At 43.6% G+C, this 20,999-nt stretch overlaps 2 protein-coding genes across 6 annotated transcripts in view; one reads left to right on the top strand and one right to left on the bottom strand.

The window, feature by feature from the left end:
• CRYBG3 (crystallin beta-gamma domain containing 3) overlaps positions 1–2,885 on the top strand; it is a 97,609-nt gene extending 94,724 nt beyond the window's left edge. The window contains exon 22 of the mRNA XM_049824322.1: positions 955–2,885. Coding sequence (XP_049680279.1) covers positions 955–1,043 — 89 coding nt within the window. The 3' untranslated portion in view covers positions 1,044–2,885. The remainder of the gene's footprint in view (positions 1–954) is intronic.
• Positions 2,810–20,551, bottom strand: RIOX2 (ribosomal oxygenase 2). Of its 5 annotated transcripts, XM_049824343.1 has the most exons (11): positions 17,347–17,565; positions 15,834–16,269; positions 14,342–14,461; positions 13,021–13,149; positions 9,933–10,036; positions 8,015–8,117; positions 7,203–7,368; positions 6,623–6,711; positions 5,225–5,335; positions 3,732–3,917; positions 2,810–3,572 (listed from the first exon to the last, which is right to left on the bottom strand). In XM_049824343.1, exons 1-10 carry the CDS (start codon positions 17,385–17,387, stop codon positions 3,756–3,758), a joined length of 1,461 nt encoding a protein of 486 aa, XP_049680300.1. In that variant the 5' UTR covers positions 17,388–17,565; the 3' UTR covers positions 2,810–3,572; positions 3,732–3,755. The 5 variants fall into 5 exon arrangements, with proteins under 5 accessions (XP_049680300.1, XP_049680299.1, XP_049680303.1 ...); XM_049824342.1 differs by lacking the exon at positions 2,810–3,572 and having other exon boundaries at positions 3,628–3,917; XM_049824346.1 differs by lacking the exons at positions 2,810–3,572; positions 17,347–17,565 and adding an exon at positions 20,476–20,551 and having other exon boundaries at positions 3,632–3,917.
• Positions 20,552–20,999: the final 448 nt, after the last annotated feature.

The following is a 20,999-nucleotide window of genomic DNA, read 5'->3' on the forward strand; positions in this document are numbered from 1 at the left end:
TGGGGTGGTGGCTGGTTATGAGGCTGGGGGCTCTACCCTGCTGTCTTCTCAGATGAAAGGTCTAAGTAAGTTAATTGATAGCCTAACAGCCCTGCAGGGCTTTCAGACCAGGGTAATGGCACTTCCCACAGGTGAAGCTGTCAGCCTTTTCAATGAATGTCCTTCTGGCCATTACATATCTGACCTCTGCAGCTCAAACTTACCGATAATGAATTCTCAGCCCTGTGATGTTGAACTAATAGACCATTCCTGGCCTCCAGATCTAAGGAGTTTAACCACCATTACTAATTCGTAAATAGTTACTACAAAGCTATTAAATGCAACTGGTGATACTGATGGCAACTCTGACAGTATCAGAGAGCTGTGTTGCCTAGGTTACTGCAAAATGTAATGTTGAAGGCTGGGGTGGTGAGATAGCACTTCATAGCTCTTTAGAACATTTATTTCTTTTAGTGGATTTTTATTTATGGTATAATGATAAAAAATGCACTGTCATTTTTATGCCACGTATTCAAAGGAGAGAAATTTTACGGACTTCCTAAGTTTGTGGTTGACATAGATATTCTACATCAACTAATCTTACGTGCATCTGTGAATCTGTGTATTTCTACTATAGCAATATGTGCTTTAAAGTCCAGACACACAGCGGGAGCTCAGTATCTGCCAAAAGCAAAATCTCTTTAGAGGTGCTGTTTCTGTGCACATTTGCACCAGTTTGTGGTATGCTCTGCTTCCTAACTAATGGAGCTCCTCAGTCCCTAAGCTGACAAGTGACAGTTTGAAGGAGGCAAATGTACAGAGGCAGAGGGGCAGACACCAGCCCTCTACCTCATGGAATTTCTGTTTTTCAGCTAATTTTCCTACTTGGTCACAGTTCTTAAAGATTATGCATAGACTTTTCTGAGTATTTATTATAAAAAAAAAATTCCTTCATGATTTTGTTTTGTTTTTAAGGGGGAAATTATTATGACAAGAATCACATCATTATGAATCAGCCAATAGACAACAGACGTTCGCAAAAATGGGATATTGAAATATTGTGAGTAAAACCCAACACACAGATGGACCTCGTGTGGGTTATTAACAGCTAGAGGGGGAAAAAAACTACTGAAGTCACACACCACTGGAACCTTAAGAAGCAACTCCTCTCTACTTGCCTTCGTACTAAGTACCAACTCCTAAAACAACTGAATCTTGCACAGATGGAAGATAGGAGGCTGATTTAATGTCTTTCCGCAGGGAAGCTGATTCTTTAGAGACCGCTCCTATGAAAGTCACTATTACTCTTCATCTGAAGTATTAGAAGTAAATGCAAAGGCTAGACATCAGTTTTGCAGGATATGAACTACAAGAGAATATGGGAAGGGCTCTTTAGAAATGTTGTCTTCACTGAAGAATGAAGGCACTTGATGAGCCTGAAGGAGGTTGAGTGGGACTTTTATGTCCTAAGTGAAACTATTTAGGCTCCAAGTGATCCTGAAGTTCAAATCATATCTTGCTAAAATATGATTTATTTTGTTCAAAAAGACAACTCTGAATTGGAATCACCAGCTCAGCATGTGAAATGAGGCGATAGCAAAAGCCTGACTTTCACTCCCCTAATGTTACTGGTAGGCCATTGTCTCCATTTGTTTTAACGGTACCAAATTTCCAGATTCAGGAACTGGGTTTGCTGACCCCATGGCCTGTTTCCAGGTTGTCACTGAAGATCACCTTTAGCATGGAGCCCTGTATGCATGTATCAAAAGAGAATGCAGTCCCAGGTCAGGCTAGACTTCTATAAGGGCTAGCTGCATTTAGAGCAGTTATGATTTTTAAGTCCACCTGTATTTTGTTTTGATGTACATAGATTAATTTAACACAATGTAATCTGGTCTTGAAACCATGTCTTCCTTCAGGAAACCATTCTCCCTAGTATGTATTTTCAAAGGTGCTAGCAGCCTGCATTTCAACACTTGCCTAATGGTAGAAGAATGGCATAACTGTGTCTCATCTCATCAACAACATGTACATCTTGGGCCAAAGGATAAGGACTGCAGCTAATGGTCTGGACCTTGGCCTGCTGGTGCTCTTCTCAATTTCAGCACTATGCAACCAGCCTACTAGCTAGCACTTGAGGCAGATAGAGCCAAGTACCTTACTGGACTGCAGTTGTTGTGGGCTTTAAAAGCATGTTCCTAGCTCAACACTGAAAATTACAGAAGGAACTGCAGACAGTTGTAGGGCTGTGAACAACTGACATGGAAGCGAAGTCCCTTAGGTCACTGGTAACTTCATTTGATTTCAGCATCACTAAATTAATCTACTTCATTGAAAATGTAATATTTTTCTTCCTTATTTGTATATTCAGGGTATTTCTATAACTATTTAAAGAGGTTTAGGTTTGCTAAAGATGATATTCTAGTTTCCAAAAGCTGTAACTATTCCAGTTGTGCATTCAAACAGGATTAATCCCCAAACAAATAAAAACACATAACCCTAAGTTTGCCACAGAAGTAAAATATATGGATGTCTATTTTTGTATGGAGTTCTATATAGTACTATTTAAAAAAAAAACTACCTACTTGCACTTACTCTTTTACATTCTAAAATTATCATAAATCTGCTGTTTAAATCTTCAAATATATGTATATATTTTTCCAAATAAAGCACTTCTTTAGGTTTTTTTATGTAAGCCAGTATATCAAGTGTGCTACATTTGACTTGCTTTCCATATGAAATTTTAAAAGCCTGTGTAAAAAGTTCTAGTCTTTTAAACCTAGAATGACTAAATCATATTTGGTGTGTCAGTGTTATGTAATGAAGCAAAGCAGGCTTTTGTACTTCAGAGATCTTGAATGTAAAATGCTAAGCATGTATATTTTAATTGTATAAAACTCTTTTTTTAGGAGGAACATTTTGCTTGCTTGTGTCTTTTTAAACAAACTAAATATAACAATAGTTTTTAGCAGATGTCAAGCACACTCCTGTAAAATATTTCCTTTCAAATGGACAAGAAAGGGATAACTATATTGAATAGGTGACTGCGGTGTTACATTAGTTTGCATATTAAACATCAGTGTTCAAGTATTAAAATAACTGCACTACTCCCATCAAAACCCACTCAAGGGAGCATTGAAGATACAGATTCCAGTTCCAGGTTTGGGTTACTTTCACATTAAATATTGGTGCTGGGAGAGGTAGAGGTTAAATACTATTGCTTGTTTATTCCAGTGGTGGCAGTATCTGAGAGGAAAGGAGGCTTTTCTTGGGCAAAGTCTTACCCCTTTGGGAAGCAAAACACACAGCTTTTACTAAGAAGCTTTTGCTCTCTCAGGGTGAACAAATGTGTTTTCTTGCTGGTGAATTTTACAAATGAAGAAGTAAGTTACTGGGTTTTGCCCAAGGTCCTCAAGCCTGCTCCATGTGTATACCTTTAGGTGTCCTCCACATCGACGCATAGATCCAGAGGAAAGGGGATACCACAGCACCGGCGTTACGATGGGTGACTTCATCCATCCACAGACATGGAGCTGTGGCTCACTGGACAATAAGCAGCTTACCTGTTTTTCCCAATGCCCATTTTCCCACAGCTAAGGAAAGAAAAGTAACATTTGAACTAGAAAGTAGCAAAGTATATATATATCAATGCTTTGTTAGACAGCAATACAAACCAAAGGCTGGATAGATAAAAAAGTAATTTAATAAGCTTTTCTCTCAAGAGATTCTTAATGACCAGAAATACTACTTACAGGAGCAGCTAATTCACAAAAGCATCAAATAACTTCAATTAGACATTCAGTCCATAGGGACAAGGCAAGGTTTTCTTTCTCCTCATCCGAGATAAGATTAAGCTCTTTAACATTAACAGTGCAGCTACTCCAAATCTGCTTCAGTGCATCCAAGTATGACAAAGGAAACCGCAGTCCATGAGTCTGCTTGGGAGGGCAGGGTGGGGAAAAAAAAAAAATATCCTTCAGGTAAGTAAGTGCAGTGTTCCTTATTATACAGTAGTGTGTGTTAGGCTACAGGTACTGATCAGCAGCTATGTGCTCCCTTCCCCCACCACACTGGTATTTCTGAGAGCATCCTCCAAAAGATGGAGTATTGTCCTGCCACCTTTCTTAATAGAAAAACAGGTGACATCTCTTGCATGTTCTAGCACACCTTATGAGGTAGGGTGGCTGACAGTGCATGGCTTCCTCATGTGCTTTCCACACTGAAGAATAAAAGAACTTTAAATTTACACTCTTGCCTAACACTACCTGTTATTTTTTGGAAGGCTATTAAGTTTCTTTTGATCTGCCACATGCAGTGCTTAGACACTGACAGAACCACAGCGAACCTCCATTACCACAGCTGAAGTCTTTAAGGGCAGGAAGGTATATTGTACAGGTCCCAGTGTACAACCTCAGCTACCCCCTATTCTCTACTCTAGAGGACCAATGAGATTTACCTTAAAAGGTTAGTAAATGCCAGGCAAAAAGCCTTGCTGTAATTACTGAGACAAGAACAGGCTGTGTTCTGTTCTGCCTCTACAGTGAATTTGTGCAGACCTGTATTCAAGTGTTTCAGGTCACAGACTTATGATAGAGCATCTTACTATCACGAAGTGGAACACAACGGTCCAAACCTCACAACCACTCTTCAGGACTATTTATGATTTGACGAAAAGCACTTTGTACATGGAGATGAACCATCTGCAGCCTTACTAACAATACCAAAAGTTCCCTCCTTACATTTCAGTAAAAGAGTTAACTCTACTCCCAATGCTGACCCACCCCCCACTGTAAAACGGACACCCTTAGCTTGCAGCATGTTCCAGTGGATACAAAATCTAACATGGGTTCAATGTGGCATAAACATGGTAGGTGAGGTGCAGTGATCCCTGCTACTACTGAACATGTGCTAGCACATCCAGTAGCCTTAATAAATGATGTGCTAAAGGACACAGAAGTAAGAGATACTGCTAGCCACTCCAGTGGCTCTGCTAGCTAAGACATAAGAAGAAATCCTGTTAACATCTCAAACATTTAATTAAGCATGAGATTGCATTACTTGGTTCTACTATTAACTGCGTTGCAGCCTCAGCTCATCTGAGTACCTGGGAGATGGGCAGAAATGCTTTGGGTGCTGAGGCATACAGCAGAACCCAGGCCCCTGCTACCATCTCGGTCAAGCTCAGCTAACACAGCAAAACCCCCTGTGGCAATGTAGCTTTTGGTGTGTGTTTGTAGGAACAAACCTGTGATGTGCCTTCCTCACTAGTAGTATCATCTTCTCTCCCCATCATGTGAGTTTCTCTCCTGTTCTTTAAAGAATGATAAACATAAACCATATCTCTGCGAACTTCATCCTAAAAGACAGCAGGAAGAAAACAGTTACATATGATCCACACCCTCAAATTCATCTCACTCAGGTGCCAAGTGTTAGCTCCTTCATTCTGGAGTCCACTGTTGCATCGAATGAAAGCAATTTGCCTTCCCAACTGAATGATCCAACAGCCATCTACTAAAGCAGAAAGGCAGTCTCCAAAACAGCTTTGAAAATTTATTCATAACCTATAATTTTCTGCCTTAGTACTGCCTCTACTAAACTCCTAAGACTGATGCTGTATAGAAAACATGTAATTTAAGGAGTAACTCCTAGAAGGTCTTAATGAAGAAGCATGCATCCCTAAATTTCCATTCTGATACTTACCTGTCTCTTAAAAATCATATGCCTGTTATCATTTCTTGGTCAAAGCTGTGCATGGAAACCAATTCAGAGCTCTGGGGGTAGGTCTCGCACTGAATTTGTGGACAAAAGTCTTGCACGTGTGCTGTCATTCAGGGTTTATCTGTATGACATCAGAAGGCGAGGCAGCAAAAAACTTGCAAAAAAAAAAGTTCCCAAACCCTACACGGTCTTGCAGCAATATGGACACAAACAAAATGGAGGAGAAAAATCAGAAAGGTGCAGAATTTTTTTCTTGGAAACATGTGCTCATAAAAAAAAAATTGTACAAGATAGATAGTGTGTCCCATCCTCTCTTTTTTTTTTTTTTTTAATTAAGACAACAAAAAGCACTTCTACAATTTCGTACTAATAAACCTTCACAGAGAAGCAGTAGCCTGAACACAATAACCCAAGATGCCAGCATCTATTTTGTGGCACTACTAAGTTGTTCCACTGGCAGTCACTTAGGTACAAAGATAACTCAGAAGTGAAGACTAAATGGAACCACAGTCAGCAGCAGCTGCAATGAAGAGAATTCCTTCTCTTGAGGGAGCCTGTTTTTATAACTTATTCATGCACTTAAATACAAAGAATAAAAAAAAAAAAAATCCATTATCAAGAGCTGTAGAGGCCATTTAGCAGCTGTAATGATCTATCCCATCCAGCCTCAGATAAAAGCTATGCACCTACTGTGCAGAATCACGGACTAAATTTAGTTCTGCAGCTCTCCTCCAGGAGGCAAGAATGTGCCCTATTACTGCTTGACAACCACCCCCATGATCTCCTGACAAACCCTAATGGGATCCAGGATCCAACTAAGTATAACTGCACGGCCCTTTAAGACCACTACAACAGAGCAACAACTCGCATACCTCGCACTCCCCACCCCACCCCAAGCATACAAGGGTGGCTTCATTATACTTACAGAATTCTCTTGATCCGGTTCCACTGTAATGATAGCGTGATCTCTAAACTGCAGTCTGATTTTGCTATCTATTTTTGGCAGTTTCCCACCTAAGAAAAATAAATTCTCCATTAGAAAGGAAGGAAAGCAGATGAACAGTGCAGATTGAGCCCTCTGTCTCTACTCACTCTATTGTGGCTGGTTTTGCTAACCTGTGTTTCAACACCTACATGTTCTCAAACTGGGGGGGGGGGAGATTTTTCAATTCTCTCACCTTTACAAATAGCTGTGATAGCAAGCTAGAGCATAAGGACAAATTCTACCAGTTGAATGTTCTCAGTACACAGTAGTTTATTAAAGCTGCCAATTTCAGTCTAGGATAACCTTTATTTCACTCCGAGAGAGACATGTCATTTCTTCCAGTAGACACAGGGAACTGACCAACTGAGGTGTGCAAATGCACATGTATAGCCCAGCACAATGTGAAGCTGATGCTAGACTATAATCTTTCCCTACCATAAAATACCAAAGTCTGCCTGTTCACGGAGTTAGCAACAGCTCTATGATCACATCAGCCAGTTTTGGTAACTTCAAAATCTACCTGGAGTCAAAGGATCAGAGTCACATCCCAACCAAGGTGGCAACCGGTTCATAATGAAATCCTTCTTCATGTCAGATGACCTCAGTTCTCTGGTGTTTTCCAGACGGTCTGCAAGCCTTCTCAAAAGGCTACTCAGTTTTTTTGTCGAGTCAGCTGTATCCACCTGCTAAATATTCACACAGAGTTGCTCTCACATGAATTCAAGCTAAACAGCCTAGCCTAAAGAGAAAGAGGTGCAGTAATGCACTGAAAATCTGGACACTCCTCTTTTATCTTTGCAAAGGGTAACATTTACTCCCAAAACAACAAATTTTGTTTCTTTTACACATTCCCCACCAGCCGTTCAGGCACCAAAGCCAATGCTCACTTTCCCTCACTCCAGGGCTACCTGCAATGCTAAAGGACTTGCAATTGTAGTTGAAAGAGAGACTTGTTCCTTCTGCATGCTGATGAGCTGATGAGCAGCACAACTGGACTAAGTGGTCACAGAACAACTTACAGTTTTGCTAACTTTTAAAGATGCAAAAGCTTGGCCTGACAGGAGCTATGCCTGTCTGACAGCTCCAAAACAAATACCATTGATTTTATAAGGAAACAAGCCATACAAGGACACTGATATGAAAGAAAGGCAGTGCTATGAACTAGGCAAAGCTTCAGATGGCACAAACCTCAAAACAGTCATCCTGAAGACTTCAAAAGCAGTTGTGCTGCTAGACAAGACTGTGCTTTCAGAGCAGATCAAGATACATGCTTGCCTCAGCGCTGAAGTTTCATCTGAAGGCACTATTCTTCCCTTAGTCCCACCTACTTACCATAAGCAGTTGCCTTGGTATGCTTGTCCGCAGCACCACATCTTCTTTTGCTGAATCAAACACAAGGCCAGGAATTGCATCCAGTAAGAAATCTCCCCAAGAGCTGACGGACAAGAAGAAAGAAAAAAAAAATTACTAAAATAGTTGCACTGAAATAAACCAGACATCTTAATTGATGTCAAGGGCTGGAAACATAGTGGTCCAATTCCAAATCTGCTTTGTGCCTTTGGCCCTTCCATTACCACTCTGTAGTCTTGTGCAATAGCTCACTCTCATCTCAATTGTATGTGTGTCCTCACTACCTACAGGTCAGTGGCACTCCTACAGAGGGAAGGAACTGGCTTGAGAAGGGTCCAGTTTGTTCTGATTCGGGTGCTTGCCATTTACCAGCGGATTCAGCTTAAAGATGACCTCAGTGAATGAAGACATTCCTCCTAGGGCCATTATTATGCAACCGTACACACATACGGCCTCATTGCACAAATGAAGGGCAAGGGGTCGTGTCATTTAGCATGCTTTTGAGACACTTACATTGAAGGAGGACATGTACGGAGGGTTATCAAATCCAACATAGCATCAGTTTTTAGCTTTGCTACAAACTTAATTATGACCCCAGGAACAAGACCCCTGCATATTTCTACAGGGCTTTTAATGATACTCAACAGGTACCTTGTAGGTGTGTTGTTTTGTGTTAAATCCCCATTCTTAGCCTACATACTAAAAAAAAAAAAAATTGGCCTTTGATCTCTGTACTTCTGTTCCCCAATTGTAAGAATAAACTAGAGCAGGGGAGGGAGGACTACTGCCTGCACCTTCTTTGCCTAGCTTGAGTCAACCCCATCAAGTTGACTCATGCAGAAGTGCTATCCTGTCCAAGTGTGCCCTCTCTCCCTACCACCTCCTCACGAGCTGGTTTAATGGGCTAACAACCAGGGCAAGTGTCCAGCATCCAAGGCTGCCAGCAGAATCCCACCCAAATAGGGCAGGCAGCAGAGCAAGGCCTGTCCTCCAGCATGCACTTCACCCTCTGCTCTTGCTCTCCCTCAGCACTCCGTTTTCAGCACTGATCTCTAGACACTACTTCAGTTAAAAAAAAAAGTATGACTTGTTATAGTCTCATTTACATTTTTTTTATCGTCTCCACTCAAGTGTTCCACTGTCTGCTATACAGAGCTACCAGCAGTACTGAACTCATGCCAATGACTCCAAACCCAGCATCTGAGAGGCTGATTAGGTGGCAGCAGCATTTCCCTGCGTGATGACAATGTTTCTTTCAGTGGGCACAAGGATCAGATGTGTGTCAAAGGAAATCTGACTTGCATGCATGGGTTAGGAGATGAAAAACACAGATAAGTAGAAAATATTTGCGGAGGAAGAATTTGCAACGAGTCTGTCAGAACAGTTGTAACATTATCTTCCGCATTAAAGTCCACAGCTGGTAAATAATAAAATAACCAATTAAAAAGCAATCAAGCTTGCTGCATGAAAACCTGGTAAACAGGCTGCTTCAAACAAGGGTCTTGCTCCCCTCCTTCCCCCAAACCCCAAAACTTCAATTACTGCTACCTGAACACTAGCTTAGATTCTGTTACTAACAGCAGGTCACATATATAATAGTGGGGTGCCTACATCCATTCCATGTCACCACATCTTGAGGGTGGGGGGGAGGGGGGGAGGTGACATGCCCTATCCCTGTATTACTCACAGAAAAACAAACCACACAAGGGCTAAAAAGAATGAACACAGAAAAGAGCTACGCAGAGCTCATTACAAGGTGGTTTGGGTTTTTTTTAAGAAACAGGACATCACTTCTTTGAAACACTGGTTTCAAGTCTGTACTATTCACACACATCATCTGGCAGGGGAAAGCCATTTTCAGAAAAGCTAAACAAACAAACAAAAAGTAAAGAGTGATTACTTGTTTTGGTAGGTACTGATGGTCACGTGTGTAGAATAGGAGATCCCAAGTGGAGTGTCAGCTTGGTGAATAGTCCCTCTTGGGAAATACAGTAAGTCACCTGGCTGCAAGAAAATGAAAGAGAATTGATATATTTAGGGCACCTGGTCAAACCTTATTGCAGTCAAAATAAAGAAAATACTCTCTCAGCAGACAGACTGACAACATATTTTTTTAATAATCACAAAATAGAGAGATCCTCCATTATACACTTTAATAACAGAAAATAAAGCACTCTAAGCCAGACGTCCAATACCTTAAACTTTCCAACTTACTGTCAATATTTACTACACACCTGTCTGAAAACACAAAGTAAGCTTTTAACATTATAGAACATGCACACTGCAACTCAGCTGCATAAAGAGGACAAAGAAGCAGCTGAGATGAACCCACTGACAATAAAGCAGGCTAGCAGAGGAGCAGTGCAATGTGAATTTGGTTAGATCATGTCAAAAGAAAAGGCCAGTATTCCACAAGAAAAGCCAAATATTCTATAAAGATGCTGATCGCTTACAATACTGTTGTCTGAAATTTTCAGTTAAAACACTTAAAAAACAATTACAACCTTCCTCCTTCCTATCTTTCTTCTCACCTATCTAAATTAAATCTCCACACTGATAAAAATTTAGATTAGGCAAGTCAAGATAAGAGAGAAGTAAAAAGCACATGAAATTCCCTCCAAGAAGGAAAACCAGTTTACTTATGGCTTCTCCTAGAAACATCTATATGGTTGGATAGCACAGTTAAGAGAAAATTCATAAAGCAACAATGATGAAATTTGATTCCATTTTAATTTTACCATTCCTTAAATTTGGTTACATCACCTACTTCTAAGACCCTACCGAACTGTCTAACACAGATATATTTAAAGTGAATACTACTTGATTTCTCACTGAATTTTAAGTTCTCTTTAGATTATGGGGCTTCACAGGACTTGGCAAGATCCTGTCTCTTCATCCATTTATAACACTCTGTAAAGCATCATAGATCAGCTATGTACAATTTATTTGTTCTGAAGCAAGCCCCTCCCTGCCATTAAAAAACTGCGTGCCTTACCAGTGTAGGAACTACACTAACCAACTAAGAGCACTTTGAATTCTCTTCATTTGCTATATTTCACATCCCCAGCAAGAAAACAAACTGGAGGAAGGGTCGCATAGGCGAAGGGTAAGAGCCCTGAACACCTAACAGAGTGATGACAAACTAGTCCACAAAAGAAATTATTTCATGCTGTAGCACCCCATGCCTACCACTAAGAAGCTGGGACCACAATTTTTCAAGGCAGTCTTCACTGCAAAGTCCAACTCTTATTCATCTTATCTGCTGGGTAGTCTCGTCAATGTCATTGACATGAGTCAGCAAGCACAACACTCTTCAATTAAAAGAATGGGAACCTTCACAGACTGCAGGTGGCAACACAGATTGGGGCAGGACAGAGCATTTGACAAGAGACAGTGCAGATCTGATCACTCTGCTGCCTTCTTACTTCTGAAATGGAGGAAGGAGGGGCAGACAAGGAGAAGTACCAGCAAATTAAATGGAAGAATCATACATGAAGGCAGCTAGATAGCCAGCTACCAAATAAGCTCTGTGCTTGACATCAGTAACAAACCAGCCATGGCCACGGCCTGTTGCAGTGTCACCAAAACACACTGCAGCTTGGGACCTTATATACAAACCAGCATGCCTTTGCTCTCAGTCAGCTACCAGTTTTTGGTAGGAAGGGAGAACACCACCAATACAGTCTCTAACTGGTCCATTTGTTCTAAACTGCCCAAGGATGGCAGACTGCAGACAGAAATACAAAAAAGGAGAAAGGAAATATTCTGGAAAGATGTTTAGGGAGGTAATCAGAGTCATCTGACAGCATCCCTGTCAAGAGACAGCTCCAGACAGACAACCAAAATCTGACAGCAGCCACCTGGAAGAAATGGGTCACAAGAAATGAAGAACATCAAACAGAAGAAAAATAAATTAAAAACTTAGATCATTTTTAAGCCCTTTTCAGAGGCCAGTATTTTCACTCCACTAGTGTCAGTAAAATGGCTTATGGAATACATCAAAGCCATTGAAGTCTGGCCCAAAATGTTCCAGAAATTAAGAAGGGAACTGTAATTTACTAGACTTTGCATCACCCAATACATCACGACAATTGAATATTACCCTCTGTCAAACTACACAGCTAATGATGTCAGTATCATACCCAATGTGTCATACTATTCCTGAATTACCTACACCCAAAAGCAGGTCTGAACACCAGGAAGAGCAGAGACCTTGCAGAAAGAGGCCCTATGACAGGCCACAAGGCAGGGAAACTAAGCAGCCTTCCAATGCAGAGCAGCGCTGTCTCCAGGATAAATAACATGCTTCAAAACCACAAGCATGTTAGAAAGGATGGGACAAGTACCAGATGCCCTGCTGTCAAAGGGGCTGCATTCGTTAATCTTCATGAAATGCTCTTTTTATTCCAAATAACAAAAACTAGCCAAACACTTGATTTTCAGGTTTGGAAAAATTAAAAAACAATTAATATGGCAAGTTAATATGGGGTTTAGTTCATGCTTTTGTTTATCAGCCAAGGATAAATATTTACCTCTAATTCAGCAGAACAGTGACAACCTTCAGTAAAGCAGTAAGTCTTAGTGCATAGAAGGATTAGCCTGATTGATTATAGATAGCGTGTAAAAGCATTAAAATGTTTCATAATCATATACATAAACCAAATGGGTTTTCTGCACACAACTCCACAAATAAGATCCAGGAGTCAGGATGCCCAACTTGGAGAATATTGGAGAATTTCCAGAAATGACCAATTTCTTCGTCCATTATTTAAATACTAAAGCAAAGGATACCTTTGAAAAATGATAGGTTAGACAACTATCGCCCAAATTTCTCGTGCTCACAGTGTTTTGTGCACCAACCCTCCCCTCAATTTCACAACCATGATCATTCAGAATATTGTCTTCAAGAAATGGACCATTTTAATTAAACATGACTACTTTTCTGGCAACCATAGCCCAGACCACATAAAGCAATTCAATTATAATACCTTTAATATGAATTCGTGTGTGGGATTCCCAATCCTATCTTCTGATTCAACATTATATTCACGAGCTAAATGTACTGTTGGTTTATAGAGTCGCCAATGCTTCTCGCCTTCTAGCTGAAGGATAAACACCTGCAAAAGACCATAAATCCAAATGCATAAGAAAGCCTTCCTGCCCCTCACGCATCCAACTGATCAGAAATTTTAAGTCATCTTCTTACTTGGAAAGTCTGTGGAACCATGCCAGACATCAGGGACAGAAAGCAAACAGAAGCAACACGGGTTGCTTTTGTGACAATGGAAGAAAAGGATGGCAAAAAGGATTCCCCTCACATTACTTTTTAGACGTCTACAATGCTGAAATTTACATTTGAACTATTTCTTTAGGCTGTACTTAGAGACAACAGAGAGGAGAGCTGTGAAGTGTGATCTGTTTCATCCTAAGGTAGCCAATTAGAAATCCCCATTTCTCTCCAGTCACTTAAATAAGAGCTAGACAACTAACTCAAAAGTAATGTCTGCCACACAGATACTCAAAATATCAGGTGAGAGAGTTCTTATCACCATTCACTGACAAACAGACCATCAGAAATATCTGGATAGGGGATACTGTGAGCTGGAAGCTGATGCCATACACCAGAAGATGCAGGTTGTGGGGCTGCTGAACAAGTATAATGAAAATGAAACTCCAGGAGTATTTAATGGAAATTAAAATAATAAAAAGCAAAAACTACATGTAGGATGGGGGTTTTTGTTTTGGTTTAAGTGGGATAGCCCAACTCTTTCTTAATGCAGCATCTATTTGAATGTTTCTTTTAGAAGCTAAATTAAAACACATTTTGACCACAGGACTTCATCATAGCAGTAACTTTTTGAAAACAGTAGGACCAACAAATGGGAACCAGCACAACCAGTCTGCTTTCACTGTCCAGCTGAAGAAAGAGCAAGTACTTAGTAAAGGAAAAAGGACTTCTAGATTCTTGGCGGTCTGAATGAAGTGAATATGAAAAAAGGTGCTAGAAAGTTTCTGCAGCTGGGAGAACAAGTTCTCATTTCATCTAATGAAAATACCAAGTCTGGAAAGCACAGTTTACATGATATTACCATTAGATATTACTATTAGTACCTCTTCAGTAAAATTATAGAAGAAAAACAACTATAAAGACACACTTGCAACTAATTACTGTAAGTTTTCAGTGGAAAAAACACTTTTCTATAGTAAGTTATTGGGGGGAGGGGGCGTGTAAAAAGCACACATACAGGTATCCACTCCCACTAGCGAAAGCCCACACACAGTTTCAGAGACAAGGTTGTGCTGTCCTACCTCAACATCATCATAGTGAGGGGGAAGGCCCTGCGATCCCTGGGGAGTAATGTAAACATTCGACCCAACCAGAGACCCGAAGTAGCACTCCAGCTTCTCCTGAATCTTCCACAGCTCCTCCTTTAAAAAGAAATGATGCTGTTACTGCTGAAGAGCTCAGCCAAGCCAGGCTGCCATCCAGCCCACAGCCTCCCCATCACTTGGGAGGTTCTTCTTGAGAATGATCACATCCCCACAAGCAGACAGAGGCTGGGAAAGCAGATGCACTGTATGAGTGTTTCTCCTGAAAGCAAGCACTGTGGATGCAAAGGAGATCTGCCACGAAGGTAATCGGTAAGCCAAGAAGTCTGGTGCTCCCAACATAGCATTGATGTTTCTTCTCTTCCCTGTACCATTTTTAGGTTGCAAAAACAAACAAGGCTAGACAGAGGAAAATAAACCACCCATCATCTCAGAACAGCAAAACACCTTAAGACAATAAACACATGCAGGACTTGCATTATATGGGCTAGCATCAAAGAGAGCGTACAAAGATTAAAGTGACTCCAACTGTTTGGGCATATTTGAGAACAAACTTTACTCATCCACATCTAACATGTAACAGTGCACCAAAGGGATGACTCTCATATCAGAAGATGCCAACTACCAGGCCTGCACAAGTGCAACTTCAACCAGAATTTACGTAGGTTCAGCTCCAGCTCTAGATTTCAGCTGAAGCCATGCAACATTTCAACCTGTAGATGCCCCTGCCGCTGGCCATTACAGCAACACTCAAACTGAAATCAGCCAGTGACACTATACTTGGGACTCAGCTGTGAGTCCTTAAGAACCATTATACAATTAAATTGTGTTGACACCATGGGACAAAAAAAGGACTACCTAAATCCAAGTACCTACAAGTACCCGAGTCCTTTACACAACTGTGCAGGCACCACTGCCTCATTCTCATACGCAAAGGCATCAAAAAGAATAAGAGAGAGAGGACAGTCAGCTAAAACAAGGTGGTACACTTCCATGGTGCAATTCAAAGCCAATTCATTAGCAAGAATGGTGGAGTATCCTGGAAATATTTTACATGGTTTCACACCTTGCCCTCCATTAAAGGAAAGGGGTTCAAAAGCCCCTATTTGCATAAGGAAACAGTCAGTCAAAAGGGATAATTTAAGCAGACACAGATGCATAATCATCAATTTTGTGCATTTACTCTTTTCTAAACTTTCATGTGACAAAGTGTTTTTTTTAAAAAAAACCCTAATATTATGGCATGAATCAGATTTTCTCACTGCATAGCACTGAAACATGATGGGCAATGCAAAAGTATAAACCATGTTTTAATTAATACAGTTCATGTATAGGTTTCAGCAGGTCACTGATGTCAGCTACTTCCCCTGGATTTACTGGGGACAGAGATGAAGCTATGTCTAGTACAACTCAAGCAAAGTATACCACATTATAAAGCATGCATTAATTATATTCAATGAAACAATCCAACCTTAAATCTCTGAGGCTGATGAAACTGTATTGTTGCCTTCTTCTGGTCAAAATCCTTCTTCAGCTGCATGTAATTCACTTTGCCTTCTTTATTTAAAACTTTCTTTTTTCCATTCACACATCTGCAGATATTTATATCTTGCCCATAGTACAGACCCTGGCTGCACAGTTCCTTCAAATCTGATAACTGGAATAGGGACTGGTAGTAAGCAGCCAGCAGGGGATCATTTCTCTGAACAAGAAGTGGCTTTTGCTCCCAATACTCCCTGAAAAACACCTCTTGTTTGATGGGAGAGATGAAGCTTCCGAAGAGGCTGTCTGGGTTCTCAAAATTCATGACTGACAGAGAGCAAACTCCTTCCACCTTCGCTCGTTTACACCGTGCCTGCATTTCTTTTCCCATTTCAGCATGCTTCCCTCCTTTCTTAGGCATGTTCCTGTTCAAGAGGAAAGAGAACCAAAACAGTCAACCAGTAACACAACCTCAACAGCTCGCAGGCCCAGAGCAGCTCCTCGTGCCTTATCCAGTGGGATATCAGAGTATACTGGGAACAGCTCTGCTTTCAGATGCTCACTATTTGCTCCGAGCAGCAGAAAAAGGAAAGCCCACAGCAGGCCTCCAATCCTCTTCTCAAACCTCAGCAAACTCCAAAGGGCTCTACTGGGAGCCATTGCTCTCTGAAGCTTAAACCCCACAGCAGAATTTATACTAAAAAACATACAACGAAATCCAATGGTCACACAACAGATCTTTACAAATGCAGGAACCTACCCACACAGAGAATCTGTGGTAGACTGATCTTCTGTAGCAAGAGCTGCAAATTATTAAAAAATTATCTGAGCTTTAAGAGATTTAATGGCAACATGCAGAATGGGGTGGACAGAGGGGACTTGTACCCTATTGCACTTCCTTGAAATGCATTAACATTAGGAAAAAGAAACACAGTGAAGACTTCGCAATGACTTTCCAGCCAGAGCACAATGAAGGAGGGTGTATGGCATTTCAAGTGTAGAACCCAACCAGTTAAACACAGTGGCTGGTATGGTGTGTGTTAAGGTAAACTTTCCTTTCAAGCTAGCCTACACATTGTAAACCCAGTGTCTACATACCTGTACAGTTACCAGACCAAAGCTTTAGCAGGACCTACAGAGAAGGCAGCTGCTGCAGTGAGGGAACACTGACACGGGTACAACTGCATGCACTAAGGGCTATGCAATAATACAGTGAACAGAAAACACAGGGAAATGGGGCAGGGAAAGAGGGAGGCCAAGTGAAAAAGCAGATCGCTGGGAGGGGAGAAGGAATATGTACCGAGGTTCAGTGGGCAGGGATGATTCAACTGGCAGGAGGGTTACAGCAGCTTCCAAAGAAACAGAAAAACCCAGAGCAGACTCCGCTGCTGGTGGAGCAGGTTTCAGGAACATGAAGTAAGGGCACCTGCTTGAGGTCTCAGGCCCTGGGAACAATTTTATGCTAAATTATGTGGCAGTGCCAGCCATCTAGTGATGCTCACCGCGCAGTGACGCACATCTCAGCCTCTGTCAGGGTCTCCATGCTGTATCTGGATTAGCCAAGTTTAGCAAAACTAAGTTTATAGAAGAGAGGGAACGTTGTTAGGCCTTTCTGTTGATGTTATGCAATTACACCAAAAACTAAAATTGTAAGATGCTGCTTTCATTTCTGCAAAGGTTTCAAACTTAGTAGTTTACGTAGAATAAAAGGAATTCTTTCATCCAAGTACAGATATTTAATTTTAAAGTTGGAAGTAATTTACTTTGTTTTTCCAGGTAGATAATACACTTATGTATCATTATGTAAAAACAAAGTTAATTCACAAAGGCTTTAGCTGCCAAGTTCTCAGGAAAGTTAAGGCAAAAATCAAGTAACGGTAGGTCTAACACCATAGTATATGTAGACATACTTGCCTTAAGTCTGCACCAGTATTTCATCCCCAAGAGTAGCCCAGAGCACCAGGCAGCTGTAAAAGCCTGCCTGAGATGCTGAGTTAAGTATCCTGACAATGAGCCAGCAACAAGCCCTCTAGCACCACAGCTTGCCTGCTAGGTCTGGGCTGGCCAACTCAAACTGACTCTGGGCATGTCTGAGCAAGTTTGTGAAGCCAACACACGAGGAGTTACGAGCACGCTGATGCTTTCATTCTTAAGTAAAAATGACAGCTTTATTCCCGAAAGTAAATGCTCCCATTTATTAAGATGTTTTTACTTACACAGACCCCTTATCATGAAACTTAAACTCCAGTTCTAGTATTTACATGCAGTACTAAGTTCTCCTGTGTAATAGTATGCAGGACACCCTCGCTGATCCACTAACTCCTGGGCAGAGTGTTTCATCAGCAGTTCCTGTAACAGCCTGTACCTCAACAGTAACCTACAGTCACCTTAGTCCTGCAGGAAGGGATCTACATCACCACCGTCCTGAGAGGACAGACATTCCTAGCTGCAGCAAGCTACAGTTCTCCATGAGGCAAGGGAATGCTTAAAAAAAAGACTGAAAATTAGTCCCTAGTTGCTAGCAGCATCTGAAGATGCACCGAGATCTACAACTGACATCCCCACGTGCCAGCAACACAAATGCAACCAAGCCTCAATCACCAGTTTTTAATTCCAGACCTAAATCCATCATATCGACCTCTCAGCTCACTCACACTGTATTCAACAAAGTTAAATTAAGATATGTACTATTCACAGAATGTGGCTTCATTTACACCATGTGCTGTTTTGTAGTGTTTTGTCAGTTATTATAACAGTTTGGGTTGGAAGAGATCATCTAGTCCAAACCCCCTGCTGTGGACAAGGACATCTAGTAGATCAGGTTGCTCACATACTCAGCCAATGACAGAGCATCCACGACTTCTCAGGGCAACCTCTTCCAGTGTCTCACCACCCTCATCAGAGAAAATTTCTTCCTTCTGTCTAGTCTAAACCTACCCTCTTTCAGTTTAAAACCATTGCCCTTGTCCTGTTGCTACAAGCCCTGGTAAAAAGTCTCTCTCCGTCTGTCCTGGTTTCAGCTGGGATAGAGTTAACTGTCTTCCTAGTAGCTGGTACGGTGCTGTGTCTTGAGTTCAGTATGCGAAGAATGTTGATAACACTGGTGTTTTCAGTTGTTGCTCAGTAGTGTTTAAACTATAGTCAAGGATTTTTCACCTTTTCATGCCCAGCCAGCAAGAAAGCTGGAGGAGCACAAGAAGTTGGCACAGGACACAACCAGGGCAGCTGACCCAAACTGGCCAACGGTGTATTCCATACCATGGGACGTCACACCTAGTATAGGAACTGGGAAGTAGGGGGGGGCTGGGAATCACCGCTCGGGGACTAGCTGGGTGTCGGTCAGCAGGTGGTGAGCACTTGCCCTGCGCATCATTTGTACATTCCAATCCTTTTATTACTACTGTTGTCATTTTATTAGTGTTATCATTATCATTATTAGTTTCTTCTTTTCTGTTCTATTAAACCGTTCTTATGTCAACCCAGGAGTTTTACCTTTTTTTTCCCCGATTTTCTCTCCCATCCCACTGAATGGGGGGGAGTGAGTGAGCGGCTGCATGGTGCTTAGTTGTTGGCTGGGGTCAAACCACGACACCGTCTTTCTTATGAGTCCCCTTTAAGTACTGAAAGGCTGCAGTAAGGTCTCCCTGGAGCCTTCAGTTCTGCAGGCTGAAGAACCCCAACCCTCTCAGCCTTTCCTCATAGGAGAGGGGCTCCAGCCCTCAGATCATTTTTGTGGCCCTCCTCTAGACCTGCTCCAGCAGGTCCACGTCTCTCCTGCGCTGAGGACCCCAGAGCTGGACGCAGTACTGCAGGAGGGGTCGCACCAGAGTAGAGGGGGAGAATCACCTCCCTCGACCTGCTGGGCACGCTGCTCTGGATGCAGCCCGGGATACGGCTGGCTTTCTGGGCTGCGAGTGCTCGCTGCCGGCTCACATCGAATTTCCCATCTACCAATGCTCTCAAGCCCTTCTCTGCAGGGCTAGCGAACAAACACAGCAACAGAACGAACCCGTTGCTGCTTCACACGGCAACAGCTATTCCACACCAGTGTTTTTCGACTCGCACACCAGCTGTGCCCGTTTATGAGTTCAGGCCCCTGAACCGGCCCGGCAGCTGCAGGGGGACTCGGCTCTCCCCGAGGCGCCGGGGAAGACAGATGGGCGCAGCGGCTCCGAGGCCACACGGCGCCCGCTGCTCCCCCTCACCGCAGCGGGCCGCTACCGAACCGTTTCCAGGAGGGAGGAAGGCGGCGAGTCGCGCTCCCGTGCCCGCAGTGGCTGGCGGCCAGCGCTCCTTGCCCCGGCCAGCCTCACAGGCGCGGCCGGGCTGCCCCGAGGGACGCTGCCCGTGCTCGGCGGCTGCCGGGCCCCCGCTTCCCGAGCCCCGGGGCGGGCGGACGGCACCTACTAAGCCGCCCCCGCTCCTTCGGGGTCCCGGCGAGTCAGCCACGAGGCCGCCGGGCCCGTCAGCCGCGGACGCCTTGCCTTTACCCTGCGTCCCGGAGGGGAGCCGAGCCCGGCGGGGCGGTGGTGGCCCCGCTCCTCCCGCCGCCGCCGCCGCCTGCCCCCACCCCCCGCAGGCCCCACAGCCCCCGGTGGGCTCAGCCCGCCCAGCCCGCGGCGCGCACTCACCCGGCCGCGCGGGCCGCAGGAGGCAGGGCGGGGCGATCGGCGGCCGGGAGGAAATGGCGGCGGAGCCGGGCGGGGAGCGGCGCGGGCGCCCCTGGGGGGCGGGACCGGACCGGACCGGGTCAGGCCAGGCCAGGCCAGGCCAGGCCAAGCCAAGCCAAGCGGGGGGCCCGTTGGCGGGCTGGGCCGCAAGCAGGAGGCCGTCGCTGACGCCCTGGATGTCCCGGGAGGCGACGTCTCCAGGCGGCGGCGGAGGGGCTGGGGCTCGTCCCGAGGCAGCCGGGAGCGAGGGGCTCCTCGAACGGCTCGCTCATGTTTCCGAGCGGCCTCGGTCTCCCCCGGCCCGGCCGCCGCGGGCTGCGGAGGCCTCCGCCGCGGGAGCGGGTCCCGTGCTCCTGCCTCCGGTGGGCGGCTGGCTGCGGCGGCTGCTGCTGGCCCTGCTCGCGGAGAAACGCGGTTCGCAGCGGTTAACGCTATGCCGAGGCTTGCTGAGGGTGGAGAAGGAGACTTCTGAGAAGATGTCGAGC

Source organism: Accipiter gentilis, chromosome 21, assembly GCF_929443795.1.
Source record: "Accipiter gentilis chromosome 21, bAccGen1.1, whole genome shotgun sequence".
NCBI lineage: Eukaryota > Metazoa > Chordata > Aves > Accipitriformes > Accipitridae > Astur > Astur gentilis.

Excerpts from the sequence above, each read along its gene's own strand:
- RIOX2 (XM_049824343.1), bottom strand. The coding sequence starts at position 17,387 with ATGGAGACCCTGACAGAGGCTGAGATGTGCGTCACTGCGCG. Across the intron at positions 10,037-13,020 it reads CACACGAATTCATATTAAAG|CCAGGTGACTTACTGTATTT; the intron begins GTATTATAATTG and ends ATTTTCTTGCAG. Across the intron at positions 7,369-8,014 it reads TACCAAGGCAACTGCTTATG|CAGGTGGATACAGCTGACTC; the intron begins GTAAGTAGGTGG and ends GTGAATATTTAG.